Source organism: Schistocerca piceifrons, chromosome 8 (assembly GCF_021461385.2).
Source record: "Schistocerca piceifrons isolate TAMUIC-IGC-003096 chromosome 8, iqSchPice1.1, whole genome shotgun sequence".
NCBI classification, from domain to species: Eukaryota; Metazoa; Arthropoda; class Insecta; order Orthoptera; family Acrididae; genus Schistocerca; species Schistocerca piceifrons.
Genome location: NC_060145.1, coordinates 399228715 through 399247178, shown reverse-complemented (window position 1 = coordinate 399247178; position 18464 = coordinate 399228715). Strand labels below are relative to the sequence as shown.

The window sequence follows — 18464 nt, the reverse complement described above, 5'->3', positions numbered from 1 at the left end:
TTCCATGCTGATATGGCATGAGAGACTTGGGCACATTCATTTCAGTGGTCTCAATAAATGGCTGATCTGAACTTAATACCTGGTTTCAATGTGAAGAAAGTTGAAAATCTTCGTTGTGAACCATTTCAGTATGGCAAGATGAAAAGAAAATTTTTTAATTCAAATCTGGAATCAAGATCGAAAGTTCCTGGTGAATTTATTCATGTCGATTTGAGTGGATGGATGAGAAAACTGTCTGTTGGAGGTGCACATTTCAACATAGTTTTTTTCAACAATGATTGCACTTAATACAGGTTCGTGTATTTTCTTAAAAGTTAGCATGAAACTTTCCCTGTGTTTTTGGAATTTCAGACACTGATTGAAGACAAACTGGAAACAAAATCAAAGTTCTGAGAAGTGACAATGGAACTGAATTCATAAATAAGCAATTTGAAGATAATTTCAGGCAATATGGTATAATACATGACAAAACAAGTTCCTATACACCACAGCAGAACGGTTGAATTGAACGAGAAAACAGGTCCACTGCTTAGTGTGCACGCACTATGTTATTAAGTACCGACTTGTCTCACGAATTGTGGGCAGAGGCAATAAATTGTGCTGCATGTATCTTAAATCTGCGACCATGTAAAGCAAACAATAATGGTTTGGAAAACCTCCTTCTTTAGGACACATGAGGAAGTTTGGATCAGCAGCATACGCACACATTCCTAATAAATTTAGATCAAAATGAGATAGTAAATCAAAGAAATTGATCATTGTTGGCTATGGTACCAATTATCGCCTCTACAATCCTGAGTCAAAGAAAATTACAATCTCCTACACTTTTCTTTCAATGAAGAACAAACCCATAGCGTAAACATAGAGCAAAAATCTGCAGAAGATGTTCAAGAGGAATCTGAAGAGCATGATACGGGGGAATGCATGAAAGAAAATCAAAAAGATTTTCAAGAGGAATTTGAAGAGGATGACACTGGTGAACAAATGAAAGAAAATCAAAGGATGAATCTGAGAGACTGGCCTAATATGCGAGCACCTACTCGTTTTCGGGACCAAGATGTAGCTTGTTCTGCCCTTATCTTTGAACCTCAAACTTTTGAGGAAGCAATGACATCAAGAGTCATCAAAGTGGAAACAAGCAATAGAAGAGGAAATGACATCCTTGAAGAGGAACAAAACTTGGGATCTAGTATCATTACCACACAATCACAAGGCAGTTGGATGTAAGTGGGACTATCGTGTGAAGCAGAATTCTGAGAGAAAAATTGACCACTTTAAAGCTAGATTATGTGCAAAAGGTATGTGTTTTCCATGCTTTAACAAATAACACTGATGTTTACCTGGCACTTTAATGTGGATGATGGGTTGCTTACTTATAAGTCTCCAAAAATGCTGGAAAACGTTTTGACAGCACTGGGATCAATTTTGAAATTACTGTGGGAATGGAAAATACTTCTGCGGATTGGAAATTGTACAAAGCCCTTCTACAAAAGAAATCTACCTAGCCCAGCACAGATACATAAATTGTTTACTTTAGAACTTCAACATGAATGATTCAAAACCAAACTCCACTACTTTTGATGTTAGAACCATGTTGTACAGTGGGCAGTCTCCTGCAAACCAGCATGGGATAAAGGACATGGAAAGCAAATCTTATCGGCAGGCAGTTGGCAGCTTAATGTTTGCAGTAACTGTCTCATGGCCAGACATCATGTTCGCCGTGAATATGATGAGTAGGTTTTTACATAATCCGGGTCTTGATCATTGGCATGCTGTTAAAAGGATTATGAAGTATCCACAGAGGAGCAGGGACTTGACCATAAGGTACTCGTCAGTCAACAACAGGCTATGTGAGCTTGTTAGCAGATGAGCCTGTGACATGGTGTTCACGTCAACAAAAATATGTAAGCAGATCAACAATGGAGGTCAAATACATAGCAGCTTCAGATGCTGTTACTGAAATTGTTTGGTTGCATGGTTTTCTCAGTGAACTTAGTTTTCAGTTAGACAAACCAACAACACTCCATGTTGACACTCAAAGTGCTATTCGCCTGATTAAAAACACACATCATCACAAACATACCAAGCACATTGACATTAAATATCATTACATACGTGAACATATTGAAAATAATGAGATTGAAGTTTATTATGTTTATTCTGATAAACAGTTAGCAGCATGATCCATGTCACTTCAGGCAGGGGGAGGGGGGGGGGTTACCTTCATAGTCATGGTTCTCCAAAAAAAATTCCTGCCCCAAGACACAGGCCTCCAAAGATGACAATGCAAACATTATTTTGAAGATGTGAATTTTGGAAAAAATTTTAAAATGCTGTATCTCTGTAACAGTACCAGATATTTTGTTAGACTTCTTTATTTGAAAGATACTTGCTTTATGATTACAATGGTATCTTCCATTTGGACATATCTGTCATAGTTCTTTTACTGTCGCTTTTTGAATTTTTTTATAATTTACAGAATTTTTTTTTTTTTTTTTTTTTTCAAAACTGCCAATCCAGAAAAGTTAAGATTTTTTTCTGTTGATTAGTACCATGTAGTACTATATTCTCTGTAAAGGAGAGCTTCCACTTTTAAGTTGGACAGGTTTTATTTTTAAAAAATTATTTTATTTAACTTTCAAGGGTAATATATGTCTTTGTTGAAGTTGTTTCTTACTAATTTCTTTGTTACAATGTTTGTTTCTATTGTCTTTGTTGCAGTTATTTCTTATCACTTTCCTTGTCACAGTTATTTCTTTACAGTTTCATTCTTGCAGATATTTCTTATACTTTGTTGTGGTTTCTTGTCAGTTTCTTTGTCATGATTGTTCCCTGCGGGTTTCTGTATTGTAGTTTTTCAGTAATAATTTGTTTCATGAAGAGGCTTCTAAGAAATCTGAGCCATCCAGTGAGTTCTGTGTTTTCGTGAGGAATTTGCCAGTTGACACAGTTGTAGTGTTTTTTTTTTAAAAAAAGGACTGTTTGAAATGTCTTCTGACTGGGGTCACGGGAGAGTGAAGTGTGCTGCCAATTTGCATATGCATAAATGAGTGATATATAAGACTTTGTTCAGGCTGGGAATAAGTGTTCTCATTTGAAGACTCTGTTTCAAAGTGAAGTTGTTCCAGTGATGACTTTTTGTATTCTAAATGTTTTGACAGAACAACAACAATGATAGTATCTGAACAAGGTGAAGCCTCCCATGGTGCAGATGCTGCATATTTTGCATCAATAGAGGAAGAATTAAATACAATGAATCAGTTAACTATAGAGGTAGGTGTTACTCCTGTTAAGGAACCGTGGTCAGTGAAGTCGAGCCATAAGCTCTATGCATCAAGAAAGAGCAGAGAAATTACTAAAGCTATGGATGAATACATTACAGCAAAATTGACCGCACTCTTCACAGTAGAACTTTCATCTTCAGAAGAAAACGAACCAAAGCACTCTTGCACCTCTTGCCAGAATTTTTCACCAATATCAATTCAGTTGCTGAATATTGTGCATCCTACAGTGAAAGGATGCAAGTTTTAACTATTATTCCAGAGACATTTTCAAGGAAAACAATTTTGAACCACTTTCCATCAGTGTCAGAGTGCATGGAAGACAAATCAAGAAATGTGAGGTCCTGTAGAAGCAGCTCAAGTTCAAATAGTGCAATCGTTTTATCTGAAAGATAAATGGGATTGCTCTTGCCAGAGTGCCAACAAAAAAGGCACTATAACTGTAACAGCTGAAGGTAAGAAAGTTTTGAAAGTGCAGAGGTACATGACTCACAGTATTAAAGAAACTTTTGCAACTATCAACCTTCACATATTGGAAGATCAAAATTTTATGGACTACAACCTAAGTGGGTAGTTCCACACCCAGCTAGAGATGCCTGTTTATGTATGTACTGGCCGAATTTTGAACTGTGTGTGGTAACTCTGAATGACTGACAGGAGCATGTGACACATTGACACCTTGGTTGGGCGTGTGAACTCATTAGTAGTCTGTGACGTAAAGCAAGAGACTTGTTTCTTTCAAGAATGTGGCGGCTGCCCTGGAATGGGAGGACTGTCTTCACAGGCACTTGACCTGGAAAATGCAGCAGATAAGTCTGCAAAAATTACATATGTGACATGGGAGGAAAATAATCTAATTAAGAAAACTGATGCCTATCGCAGTTTCATTGATGAACTAGGTAAATGGTCAGTGAAAGCAGTAACACACCAGCACCTGAAGAAACTGGAACAACAACACATTGCAGAAAAGCAAGGGTGTGTATGGGCTGAAGAACTATGTTTAGTGCTTCACCATGATTTTGCTGAGAACTGGTCTGTAATTCTCCCACAGGAGTGACATATTTTCAAAACAAGACCAAAGTCTGTGATGACACAGGAGATGACTCAGCACATGCTTTGTTAGCAAATGGACAAAATTCTTCAACTGCCAACTGCAAACAGGGGCAGAGAAGATCATCATTATTTCTTATGGTGCTCGTAGTAATTTTAAAAATCGTTACCCGTTGTTTGAATTGAGCAAGTCTCTTGCGCCAACTAACTGGTTATAGGCTACAGTGCTACTGGTCAAGGGAAGTGGCCTTGTGATGATGTAGGAGGCCTGCTGAAGCACCATGCTACAAAACACAATCTTCCCAGACCAAATACAGCTATGATTCAGAATTCTGAGGGTTTTATGAGAGTCATGAAATCTTACACAGGCACAGTCCTCATTCTTTTGTCCAAAGAGGAAATCAAAGAATTCATGAGCTAAAAGAAGAGGAGTGGTCCAAACAAACTACTCCTGTGAAAGGAATTCAGAAGACACATTTCTGGACTCAAAGTGCTGGGCAAACACATATTGCATGCAATTTAAAGAGCAAGAAAGAAGAAATTTCATTTGTTCAGCCAACTGCAGGCTAATATTCAGATTCACAACCTGAGAAGGGGGATGTTTGTGGCGTGTATGTATGACAGTGACTGGTGGATTGCAGAGATTATAGATACCAGTTATGAGTTAAATGACACTGTAGTGAACTTGATATAGGTTTCCAGCTGAAGGACAGCAACAACGCCATCAGTGCTCACTTCCTGTTCACAATATTTTGAAGATTGTAAGTGCTCCAGTTCCTATTGGTTCAACAGGAAGTCATCACTCTATATCAAATGAAGACACTGAAGCAGTGGAACACATTTTTAGTTCATTGACTGGCTAATTTAAGTACAAAACAGAGTGCACAGAAATTGTATAAATTGAAACCTTTAAGTCTTTGGAGCTTTCACATACATTTTGGAACCATTTAAAATGCTCGAAAAATGAGTCTCTTACTCATTTTTCAAAACTACAATTATGTTAAATAAGGCTAGGTTTTGTCTTTATGAGCCTGTTATGTAATAATGTGGTAATAAAACAGGTTTTATATGCGGCAAAAATTTCAGTTGTTTGTCAAACCTGTTAACCTAAAGGTGGAAGCTCTCCTTTTCATGGAATGTAGCACTATATGGTACTAATCAACAGGAAAAAATCCAAATTTTAAGTATTGGCTTTTCCGAAAAAAAAAAATTTTCAATAAATTATAAAAAAAGTTCAGAATGTTATAGTAAAAGAACTCTGACAGGTAAGTCCAATAAGAGGATTTCTTTGTAAGGAAATATGGAAGCGTCCGATCCCGCCCATCTGCTTTGACCCATGACATCACAAATATGGCAGAAACGACCATAAACCACGATTCCAATATGGCGCATATGAAGTCGGTACATACACATTATGAGGACAAAAATACATCGAAAAACAAACACACACACTTTCCACAAAAAGCCTAATGACACTAACGGGACAAGCGGAAATGGGGTGTTTTTGGGTGGTGGCAAACTAAATATAAACAAATTTAGACACCCACCCCCATACAAAACCACACACAACAATGAAAAAAACCGACATCACAAAACTCCCCAAATACCACTAAACACAATATCGTCTGGAATCGGACACTTCCCTTGACCTATATAGCTCAACAGCAGCTCCCGATCCCATAAATTAAGATCAAACATTCCCTTGGCCTATATAGCTCAAAAACATCTCCTGATAACCAATATCAACATACACAGCCACACATTGGGATCGAACACTTCCCTTGACTGGCGCACTGTTAATTTTATCCATCGTATCCATTCCTGAATAAAAACAACAACCAATTAATTTTACTAAAATTACCACACGATGTACAGTGAACAACACTAAATTAACCTTCACACAAAATCGTTAACTCACTGAAACGAATTCCACTACAAACACAGCCGACACTCGAACAATTCTGGATAATGAGCAAAAACAAACTAAGCCCATTTCACCACACAAACGAAAACCCTGAACATACCACCAGAGAGCACAACAAACCACAACACGATGACATCTACAAACACGCCACACTCACAAACCAAACTCCGCGCCATATGACGTCACACACAACACCCTTACGTCACGGGTCAAAGCCGATGCGTGGGATCGGACACTTCTGTCGACCCCTTTGTAATCATAAAGCAATTATCTTACAAATAAAAATAAAAAAACCAACAAAGTATCCAGAACTGTTCCAGAGATACAGCCTTTTTTATATTTTTTTTTCAAAATTCGCATCTTCAAAATGGTATGCGCAGTGTCATCTTTGGAGGGCTTTATCTCGGAACAGAATTTGGAGAAAACAAAAAAATGTCTGTTCCTTACTTCGTCCTTCATTTTAACATACGCTAAATTCAGTAACATCTGAGACTATGAAGCTAAGAATTTTTCCTAGCTTGCCTGAATTAATATGGACTATGCCCGGCAGACTTATTCACAAAACATTTAATTAGCATAAAATTCATATCAAACAAAAGAGCTCTGCCGATGATCTCAAAACAAACTCAATAAAACAAGAGTGGGAGTTTTGACAGCAGTCAGCTTGTTGTATTGAGCTTTTTAGTGGCTTCATTACCAGTTTTCATGGTGTGAGTACGCCAGATATTTATGTTCATTCTGTGTGCGGCCTTGTTCCATGACATTATAAAATTATATCTTTGTTTTTCTGTTACAGTTACGGTGTAACTAATGGTTCAAATGGTTCTGAGCGCTATGGGACTTTAACATCTGTGGTCATCAGTCCCCTAGAACTTAGAACTACTTAAACCTAACTAACCTAAGGACATCACACACATCCATGCCCGAGGCAGGATTCGAACCTGCGACCGTAGCAGTCGCACGGTTCCAGACTGAGCGCCTAGAACCGCTAGACCACCGCGGCCGGCTACGGTGTAACTCTTGGTTGCAATAGAGAAAGGAGCACTAAGTTATTTTTACTCAAATTTACATTATTTCGCTCTGTGGTGTTTTGCCAAACATAATTGAAGACATCAGTTAGATAACTACCAGTTTGGATAGTGAGATACCCAAGAGGCAGTTGTGAAATTGAACTTGACTTAAGAAAAAACAAGGCACATCCATAGGAATTGCCAGCCTAGAAAAAGTATGGGTAGTAAAACAGTGCACACGATGTTCAAGCATTGCAAAGTCCAGGTTGAATATCAACAATTATGAAACGGATAAGTTGCTAATCACTGTAAAGATGACACACTGAGCTGCAGACAAGCACAACAAAAAGACTGTTACACACTGAGCTTTCAGCCAAAGCCTTTTTCAGGAAAGAAAAGAGAACACGCACACATTCACACAAGCAGGCACACCTCTCACCACACCACACACAACCACTATCTCTAGCACACTTATCAGTGTAATATAGGCCTAATTATACTAGTAACTACTTGGAACGTGGTGGTGCATGTCATTAGCAGACACAGCCACCCACTTTTGGCCCAGTTATCTGATGCTTTTTTGTTTGTTGTTGCCTCTTGTTTCATTGGTTGTGGTCTCCAAAATATTCACTGGCAATTACAGGTACTAGCATTTGTGGCAGTGTCATATTGCCTCTGTATAACAGTCTGTATTTCGTGAAAGTTTCTTGAGGGTAGAGTATGTCGCAAATACTTGGGGCTGAAATGCTATCAATGCATTCCTTGCTTCTGCATATATTTCTCTCATAACCTTCTGTTCCTAATTTTCTTCTGCTCAGCGAACACAGTGCAGTCCTTGTGCCACAATTGGGAGGGTGTCAAATCATCTGCTGCAAAATGGAGGAGAGGGCATAACGTATCAGGGTGAAGTGAAACTAATCCATTTTACTCTTAGGTAATTTACTCCCACAAAGAACTGTTACGGATCTTAACTTTGGCCAGTTGTAGCATGAGATAGGATCATCCCTCTAGACAGATCCTGCTTCAAAGTAGGGAGACATTGTTGAACTGTTTTTCTGGTTACTGGGAGGGGGGGGGGGGGGGGGGGAACTTAGATTGTGCTGCATACTGGATCTACGTAAGTCTAGTAGAGATATCGGGTGTACTGAAGACTGTAAAATACTTACCGTGCGTCGGGCTATAAAAGACTGATCGAGTATTTCTGTGACTGCTGCTTCCTCCAATGTCCCAAAATTCAATGAAGTACGTCTTCTGGTGTTGTGTTCCTTCCTTATATTCATGCAGCTTAACTTCCACGGAACATCCGACAGTCCATGATGGGTTAGAGATTGGTTGGTTATGGCAAATTAGGTGCACCAATGAAGATTTTCCTACTCCTGCAACAAAAAACGAGCCAATTAATGAAGTTTAATTCACTTTGGGTGTTCAGTAGACAAGTCAATACAAAAAAAACACACCAGAGTCACCTACTACTATGATTCTGACTTTGTCTACTGATGCCATGCGTATAGTTACCAAACAAATTACAGTAAACAGTTTACCAACACCTCACGCCAATGAACACGCAACACTCTTCGCAAGCTCGCTGCTAAAAATATCTTTCGTTCAGAGATGACCAAATGCCAGAAAGTTAAAACTTCTTTCGTGTCTAATACGTTTGACTGTCATGTATAAAGATTGGATTATATTTGCAATGTATGTTAAGGAAAATATAAACACGTATTATGACACTATTTTGTTCCTAATAGGAGGGCTTAAGCATTTTTAAACATGACATGTATCCCCTTAACCACACTACTGGAATGTCTTGCTAGCTAATGCGCTTTGAAAAAACCAGGGAAAGCAGTAAATGAAGATTCCAGCTACAGTGAACTGCTGTGTGTTGGTGGATACAGAAATTTTTAGTGACTAATTTTTGGATTGGAAGATTTCCCAGTGCAGTCTGTCATATTGACGATGGTGGTGAAAGTCTACATATCAGGAATTTCTGGTAATAAGGAGGTGCGTACCCATTTCGCTGTGACTGTTCTCATAGCAAAAAGAGGTGTGCCCATGCACCGTAGCGAAAATGACGACAAACTTTAAGAATGACAGGAGTGAATCTTACCAGTATGGTTAAACACTTTCAGATTTACGGTCGAAGCATATTCGTTCGTGATGATTATCTGCACGTTACATTTCATGTAGGTTGAAACGAGTTTTGTTTTGACAGGTGAAAAAACGCCAACAGAGGGTTCAAATGATACTGGACAGCAAAAGTATAGAATATGTAACTGTGGATATAACAGAACCGGGAAATGAAAATGAAAAAGAATTTATGCAGCAAAACGGCAAGGCAAGATCGTCTAAATACCCACTGCCGCCTCAATTATTCAACGAAGAAGAGTATTGTGGTGTAAGTTTTCTCGGAAATTGAATCCAGTGTTTTACAAACATATCTGGCCATTTGCTTACTTTTTTTTCTTTAAATTACAGGATTACGAAGACTTTGACATGGCAAATGAAATCGATGAATTGGAGAAGTTTCTGAAGATGACACCAGCAGTTTCCAAAGCGGAAATAAATTTAGAAAAGTCAGAGACTTCAGCAGACGAAAACGTTGTTGAAAATGGTGAACTGAACGGGAATACAACCAGCCGAGAGGTAAGAAAATTAACTTATAAAATACAGTTCATTTACAAATATCGATGTTACAGTCCTTACCTTATTATCTAATATATAAATTACGATAATTTTACCATCAGTTTTAAGTAACTTTTTAAAATTCAGAACTCGTCAGAGAAAAATGAAGATAAGGAGGCAGCTGGAAGTGCAGCAGATGAAAGGCGAGAAGAAAAGACTGAGGAAGCAGGTGACCAGCAAAATGAGGAAGAATAAGGTTAGCAATTCTCTTGGTCATGTGTGGTTATTAAACTGATTAATGCCGTTGATCTATTTCGTTTTCTTAAATGATTGGCATCATAAGTGTCTCATGTTTTGCAGTGAACATGTTAAAGCTGCAGCACTGCCAAAGTTCGTCTTAAAAGGCCTAAATCTGTCACCAAATTTCATATCTGAGAGCAGTGAGCAAATTTGACTAATCAGAGGTATTGATGCTGCATCTTTTAAACTGGCAGTTTGTCATAAATTGCTTTCATTTGCTTTCGGACAATAGATAAAGAAGAAGAATAATACTAAGGTAGAAACCGATACAGATTTTCAGTTAGATGGATTCATCGAACAACATGACATGTAATTTTTTTTACACTTTGTATTATTTATTTTAAGAGGCTTATTATAGCAGTTTTACTTTTGTATGAGACAGTAATATTTATCTGTATGTGATTTGTACAGTACTGGTGCTGGAAAAATATGAACAAAGCAATAGATTATATATTTTTTCATGTCCTGTTGATTAGGTACATCTCCGTTGACATTTCATGTTTGCTCTCTTTCTTCGACTGCTCTCTCTATTTTGAAGAAAAAATATATTTATATGTGGTCTGAGTGATGCAGAAATGGCTACATAATCATGTAAATGACATGTTATTCAGAAATCTTAATCTTCAGTGCACATAGATTTTTCATATAGACATTGAAGACAGTTATTTTGACCACGGATTTATTGTTTTTAGTTTTATTTTAGCCTGTAATTGGTCACACTTATCTGTCTAATGAGAAAGACTTCAGAACAGGAAATACCTGAAGCATCCCTTAATTGGAGAGCTTCATGGTATGTTGCACTAATTGTGCCAAGTGTTCACACTGCGGAAAGTATGAGTCATGCTCCACATGAGATAGCATCACATCCTCTTCTGCAGGTTGCTGCCATAAGCTGAAAAGCTGGTTTTATTTCTTATTAACAAATATACATTCAGCTATTTCACAACAATGAATATCTTCAGTAACAAGATTGCTGAACTTTATTTTATTGTGACAGTATATGTTTGAGACTAGCTGTTTCCAGTTGTTTGTTGTTGATTAATTTGGACCTCGCACCCTTATGCAAAATTAATTATGTGTGATGGTTATGCTGCAGAGCAACTCCAATACCTCTTACATTTTAACTTGTCTATGTATCTAATATTCTTATTACATTCGCTCATATACAAACACAGTTCCACATGATGTCCTTAGTACATGATATGTGAATCACATTGTAATATTTATAAAAGAATCAATGTATCTTGATATTTGCATTATACTGAGACATTTACAATGACAGTTTGTCTTAATAATGCTTAATGAGTATAATGGTGATATGTGTTCCCATGATTATATAAATATATATATACCCAGATACATTTTGAAGCTCTGTATTAAATAATAAAGATTTTTTTTTTTAATAATTCAAGGCACTTTCACTTTATTATATATTTCCTGCTCATAGTGAATTTCATTTTGAACTCCCAGTCTTAGCAAAGAGGTATCTTCCATAAAAGTATTTTCACAATGCTTTCTCGTGATGAGATTTATTTTGCAATCAGGGAATTTATATTACTCACAGGAAGTGGCATGTTCCTACAATAACAGCAGAGATCAAAAGTATATATTTAAATGTTAAGACTCAAATTACGAAACAACAAGAAGCTGTAAATGGAATCAAGTAGAGAATGAAAATATGTTGGAAGGAATGAAATTTTGGTAGAACCTATATGCCTGGTTAAAAGATAAAATTAAATCAAATGTGCAGAATTAAAGGTAATGCATTATAAGTCCTATATTCTTCTCATAAAATATTAGCTAATTTACACATTAAACTTCAAGCATTGTACTTGCATGTCTTGTCAATGTCCTTGTGAATTGACCAAAACAAAATACACACTAGTCATGACAATACAAGCTTAACAAACAATTGATAATGATTGCAGTGCAATAAATTATGTAAACAGTAAGAGTCAAAATGTTAATTTCTGTAGAAAATTTCTTATAACATCTATAGGAGTCTTCCTAGTTTTTTTATAATTATCCGTATTTTTGTCTTGTAAGGGGTGCTTGATGATATTTTTATGTTTATGTTGTAGTATTGATGAATGAATAGAAATTTCTATTTGTAGCTTTCCTTTTATAAGCAGCAACAAGTAGAGGAGGAGGGGGAATGAGGTTTGTGCCTCTTGCAGGGAATATTGTTTTTGAAAACACAGGGTACTCATTTAACACATTCCTCCTCCACATAACTTCTTTTTTTATTCAGCACAGTTATTTTTGTGCTAGTGGGAAGATATATACTGGATGTAATAAAACTGTCTTAAACCAGGTACAAGATGTGAGGTGGGGCAGTGGTCAAGACACTGGCTTTGTTAGGAGAAAATGGATACAATTCCCCCATATGGCCATCTAGATTTATATTTTCTGTGGTCTCCTTGATTATTATGAGGCAGCTACTAGGGTAGTCCCTTTGAAAAAGGACAGTCAATTTCCTTCTTCGGTTCAATCTTGTCCTCTATTTCTAATGACCTCATAAATGGGATGCTAAACACCAATATTTTTTCCTTAAATCAAATACTTGATACTGTCATGTTTTAGCTTTTTCTTTAGCCTCTTGTTAGCCATTTTCAGTTATGATGAATACTGTGACATCACCATAAAGAACAGCTGAACATGGTAAAGCAGAACACATCATTCACATAGGTACATTAAAAAACTTAACATCCAGCTACAGAACCATCGGACACCTCTTAAAAACTTCAGAAATTTGGAGTTCTTATGGGTAAGTTTTATCAGTTGTTTTGTAATCTAAAATTTTTATGCAACGATACCACAGTTTACATACATGAACACAAGAACTGGACAGTCAAGCGATATACCTTACAGTAGGCTAGCTAAGGTTCATAATAGCCACAAATACCTAGGCGCCAACTTTTCAACAAACTCCCAAATGCTGCCCATTCAGTTCGCTATAGTACATTTAAACAAAAGAGTGGTTTAAAAACAAAGCACGTTATTCCATAAAAGAGTATGAGCAGTCAGATTTAAGTGACATAAAATCTGACTACCATCAAACTAAGTTGTAATCGCTGGTTAAAAGGTTCCTGCATATATAATTTTCGCGTGTGTAACTGTCTTACAGATATAATTTAAAAAAAATTGTGTGCTTCATGCCTCTTAGCTATCTACATAAATAATTACACCGATAACATGTAAAATGTCCGAAGATGTGTACATTCTAAATTTACAGAATTACATTGTTCAGATCACGATCATTTTATGGTATCTGGTGCTTGGAGATAAAAATTTTGCAATACGGGAGCTAATTTTTGCCTGTATTTTTTCCCACAACTCTATTGCACTTCTGTATAATTTATAGTTACTGACATAAGGAGACTACAAACTGTTGTTTCATTTAAAAGAACATATTTATCATGCATGTGATTGAATCAGTTGCCAAGAAAATTATCTCACCATTGCTGGATAGCAAACAGCTTTCAGAGATGGAATTTTTCCAGAAAAACTGAAGTTAAGCAGAGTGGTACCAGTGTACAAGAAAGTGGAGAAGGATGACCCCCCCCCCCCCCCCCCCCCCACAACTACAGGCCAGTGTCACTTATGTCAGGTTCCTAAAAATCTTGAAACTGCCTTATGCATAATAGATTAGTTGATTATCTAGAAAAATATAACATTCTTACACCATCACAGCACGGTTTCAGAAAGAGTAAAGCTACAGAATCAGCAATTGCCAGTCTGACAGAATGTATTATACAGTCTTTAGATGAACTAGTTGCATCTGCAATGTTTGTCTCTCTCCAAAGCATTCGACACTATTGTGATATACTGATAAGAAAATTGGAAAACTTATCATATTCAAAGGTAAGCAGGCCAGTGGATAGAATCATACTTATGCAATAGGAAACAATATGTATCAACAGGGAGTGCATATCAGTCCGAAACCAGAGCCATAGAATATGGAGTGTGGCAGGGATCAGTAATGGGGCCACTGTTGTTTAATCTGCTTAATGAAATAAGGAGAAGAAAATATTTTATGCAGATGACATGACAATATTGAACAATGACCAAAATACGGTAGAGCTTTAGAGAAGACCATACATATCTGCAAACACCACAGCTCTGTGGTTCCTGGAAAAATGGACTTGTTGTAAACCCAAAAAAGACTATGTATGCAGAGTTCAGAAAAAAGAGAAGGGTGTGCACATGGCTTTAGAGATGGATGAAACGAGACTGGAAGAAGTAAAATCCACTAGATTCTTAGGGATTAATGTGGATAACAAGCCGAAATGGAAGCAACATATTGGTTCTGTATGTAAGAAACTGTTTCATCACATTCATAACATGGGGCAGCTATCACAGTATGCAGAGAAACAGCTTCTGTGCACAGTATACCATTGACTCATGTTCACATTTCAAAAAAATGGGGGGGGGGGGGGTGTAATCAGGATCATATTAAGAAGAAAGAAGAAATACTTCGGGAACATGCTTCAAAAGACTAGACATCTTTAACTTTTATATTTTTGTAGATATATAAAACTATAATACCGTCACAAAAGATAGTGCAGCGTGGATTACAAATACTGGTGTAAATACTCACAATACAAGGAGAAAGAATAATATACGAAGCATACCCCACTGACCATCAATGCTTGAAAAAGGACTCCAGTATCGGGAATCAAATTCCCTAAAAAATGTGTGGCGATGTACATGACACTAAGTTTTCACAAAACCTCACTGACTATCTGATGGAGAAGGTACTTTACAGTGTTTAAGAGTACTTATCACATTAAATCTGTATATATATAAAAACAAAGATGAGGTGACTTACCGAACAAAAGCGCTGGCAGGTCGATAGACACACAAACAAACACAAACATACGCACAAAATTCAAGCTTTCGCAACAAACTGTTGCCTCATCAGGAAAGAGGGAAGGAGAGGGGAAGACGAAAGGAAGTGGGTTTTAAGGGAGAGGGTAAGGAGTCATTCCAATCCCGGGAGCGGAAAGACTTACCTTTGGGGGAAAAAAGGACAGGCATACACTCGCACACACGCACATATCCATCCACACATACAGACACAAGCAGACATATTTAAATATGTCTGCTTGTGTCTGTATGTGTGGATGGATATGTGCTCCCGGGATTGGAATGACTCCTTACCCTCTCCCTTAAAACCCACTTCCTTTCGTCTTCCCCTCTCCTTCCCTCTTTCCTGATGAGGCAACAGTTTGTTGCGAAAGCTTGAATTTTGCGTGTATGTTTGTGTTTGTTTGTGTGTCTATCGACCTGCCAGCGCTTTTGTTCGGTAAGTCACCTCATCTTTGTTTTTATATATAATTTTTCCCACGTGGAATGTTTCCTTCCATTATATTGATATCATTAATTTAAATCTGTATATAGTGTTACTTATAAGCAATGATGTTAGAATGTAAGAAAAATGGTTAGCAAGTATGTGATGGTGAATGTTTTCTGTTTTTTGTGTGTCCTATATTACATGCACATTCACTGTACACCACGTAATCCTACATGATCAAATAAAATTCAATCCGATGACGTAAAAAACATTGTTAATTGGCATGTGACTCTAAAGTAGGGAAAAATCTAACTGTGCACCATTTATAACTGTTGTGTGCACAGTGCTCCCAAGATTCCCTTGGAAACACACTCTTTGTATCAAGCTAATTTGTGGAAGCACTGCCCTTTCCTTCTCATTCCATACGGTGAGTCTCCCCTGACCCAGGATTCTTTGACTTTTCCGAACTGTACCCCTATTCCTCAACCTCTTCAGTCATTTTCCTTCACCCCTCTTCCTTCCTCTTCAGTCATTTTCCTTCACCCCTCTTCCTTCCTCTTCAGTCATTTTCCTTCACCCCTCTTCCTTTGTCTTCAGTCATTTTCCTTCACCCCTCTTCCTTCCTCTTCCACTCTTCTGCCAGAAGAAGGAGCCATTGGTGTGTTCTCCTGCTGCCACTTGGTGAGTAGATTTTCATGAATCCAGTTACATTATCTTTAAGGAATGGGACTTTTATGGTTACAACACGTTAATTATGCATATAGCAGTTATTTACTACAAATTAATGTACCATATTATCTAATCTACAGCCTCACAATACCAGCTCAGGGAGTTTGTATGTGAGGAATTCCAAAACCTACTTCAAAGTAGCATGAAAATTTATTGCTGTAGGAGTTTAAATATTTTTGACTAGTCATATTTCGGTAAATTCAAATATGAACTTTAATTCATAAAATTCATTCCATTACTTTGGTTGGTTGTTTTGGGGAAGGAGACCAGACAGCGTGGTCATCGGTCTCATCGGATTAGGGAAGGATGGGGAAGGAAGTCGGCCTTGCCCTTTCAGAGGAACCATCCCGGCATTTGCCTGGAGTGATTTAGGGAAATCACGGAAAACCTAAATCAGGATGGCCGGACGCGGGATTGAACCGTCGTCCTCCCGAATGCGAGTCCAGTGTCTAACCACTGCGCCACCTCGCTCGGTTTTCCATTACTTTGATTGGCTCTTTAAATTTAAGGTTTCTTCTGTTATCAGTAAATGACTGAAAGTAAATTTCTTCCATCTGTTCCCATGAAATACAAGCCTGATCATCTTTCTTTGAGAAAATGAATGTTTAAATTGCATTCATCTAACTTTCTAGCAAAACTTTCATTTATGCAGTCTCTAAATTGATTGCTTGTGCTACAGAATTGCATGTTTGTTTTCTTAAGTGGTTCCATAATTTACAATTTCAAAATCAACGATCTCACAAACAGAATGCAGCTCACTGAAGAGAATGTTTCTCTGCCCCCAAAAAAAACTTTGTATAGTGTAAAAAAGCTGAATTTCATAAAGCTATCATCCTCCAACATCTCTGTTTTCATATGATGGCCTGGAAATGTTTTGCGACACTGGGAAAAACTTTCTGCCCAATGCCATTTACACCATCTTTGTCTCTGGCACTAAAAATGTTTACAAATTTTATTTACAACTTCAGCAGCAACTTTACCAAATGTGATGGTATTTATTACATGTCTTCCTTGGAATACATTTAGCCAAACAAACTGCTTTATGCCACTTCAAATTCCATCTACAGTATGCTTTCTATGAGCTTTTTTGGAAAAGTTCCATCCATCTGGGAGCTTAAGAAAAGTCCTTTTGAGTGCACAGCAGAAGAATATAACCTAGTTGAAAACTGGATTTGTTCTGAAACTGACCAATAGTGCAGTACCAGTATTGTCATGTTTCCCCCTCTAATGTACTTCTGCAATGGAATATTTATCATGCCTCAGTTAAGTAAACACAACATCACATGAGACTGAAGACAAATCTGCACTCTTAGCTGGACATTAATTCAGTAATATATCATAGCAGTTGTGCAGAATATCGTTAGACTATTAGAACTTGTGTGTACTTGATACGATGAATATTGACTACACAAAAACTCCCTTGAACCAAGTAATGTTAGCTTTACGGATCACAGCCGCAGGAGACGAAAAAAAAAGAAAGAAAAAAGAAGTAGAAGAAGAAGAAGAAGAAGAAGAAGAAGAAGCTGCTTCAATCATTCTGAGCTTGCATTTAAATTCACATAATATGCTGGAAACCAAACATCAGCGTTATCTCATAAGTATGCTCAGCACCCATTACCTACATGGAAGGTACAAAATATAAAAAGCATAATCAACTAATGAAAAAACCAAAATATAGCACCTCTGGTGTCTGGCGCGAAATGTTAGATGGTGCAGTGTTTGTAAACACACGACACAACACTACATATCTGTGCCATGTCACCACATATACTATCATGCTGTTAGTCACCAATGTTAAATTAAGTAATTCTCGGAAAAGTTAATGTACAACACCAATTTACCTTGTTTGGGTACTCGGTAGTTTGCTTTTGGCAATCCTATGTCAGAGCAATCGTATGCCCTTGTTCCACATGATAAACTGTAAACTGAACAGACAGTCACAGCAATTATGGCTATTAGTTTATCATGCATAGACAGAGCTAAACAAGCAATTTTAGTTACCAGAACTCTGCATTTTTATAATATAAATGGGCAGATATTTGTTTTGGGTTCTTGTGAACAAGCTTATGGGATGCTTGAGTACATAAAACACTTTGTGTCACATCTTACTATCATGATTTTCTACTTAAAAATCAAATTATATGCCTCTTTCTCATGGAAGTTGAGAAGCCTTTTTTGTTTATGCAATCGTTCATCTAGAATCTTCAGTCTTGCAGTAGTTCTTGCCAGGGCACAATTGGCTTACATCAGTC

The 18464-nt window shown here is 37.3% G+C and overlaps 2 protein-coding genes across 2 annotated transcripts in view; one reads left to right on the top strand and one right to left on the bottom strand.

The window, feature by feature from the left end:
- The window catches only part of LOC124711339 (rab-like protein 3), a 51711-nt gene extending 42824 nt beyond the window's left edge, over positions 1-8887 (bottom strand). The window contains exons 1-2 of the mRNA XM_047241375.1: positions 8723-8887; positions 8432-8641 (exon numbers count right to left, since the gene is read on the bottom strand). Coding sequence (XP_047097331.1) covers positions 8432-8641; positions 8723-8768 — 256 coding nt within the window. The 5' untranslated portion in view covers positions 8769-8887. The remainder of the gene's footprint in view (positions 1-8431; positions 8642-8722) is intronic.
- Positions 8888-9079: 192 nt separating this feature from the next.
- On the top strand, positions 9080-11551 carry LOC124711340 (SH3 domain-binding glutamic acid-rich protein homolog). The gene is made up of 5 exons (XM_047241376.1): positions 9080-9266; positions 9478-9660; positions 9741-9908; positions 10035-10143; positions 10248-11551. The coding sequence occupies exons 1-4, from the start codon at positions 9222-9224 to the stop codon at positions 10140-10142; spliced, it is 504 nt and encodes a 167-aa protein (XP_047097332.1). The 5' UTR covers positions 9080-9221; the 3' UTR covers position 10143; positions 10248-11551.
- Positions 11552-18464: the final 6913 nt, after the last annotated feature.

What these genes read in the sequence shown, in the direction of transcription:
- LOC124711340 (XM_047241376.1), top strand. Translation starts at nt 9,222, where the DNA reads ATGGTGGTGAAAGTCTACATATCAGGAATTTCTGGTAATAAGGAG. An exon ending in GAATTTCTGGTAATAAGGAG is followed by an intron (nt 9,267 to 9,477) that starts GTGCGTACCCAT and finishes TTGTTTTGACAG; the next exon opens with GTGAAAAAACGCCAACAGAG. An exon ending in ACGAAGAAGAGTATTGTGGT is followed by an intron (nt 9,661 to 9,740) that starts GTAAGTTTTCTC and finishes TTTAAATTACAG; the next exon opens with GATTACGAAGACTTTGACAT.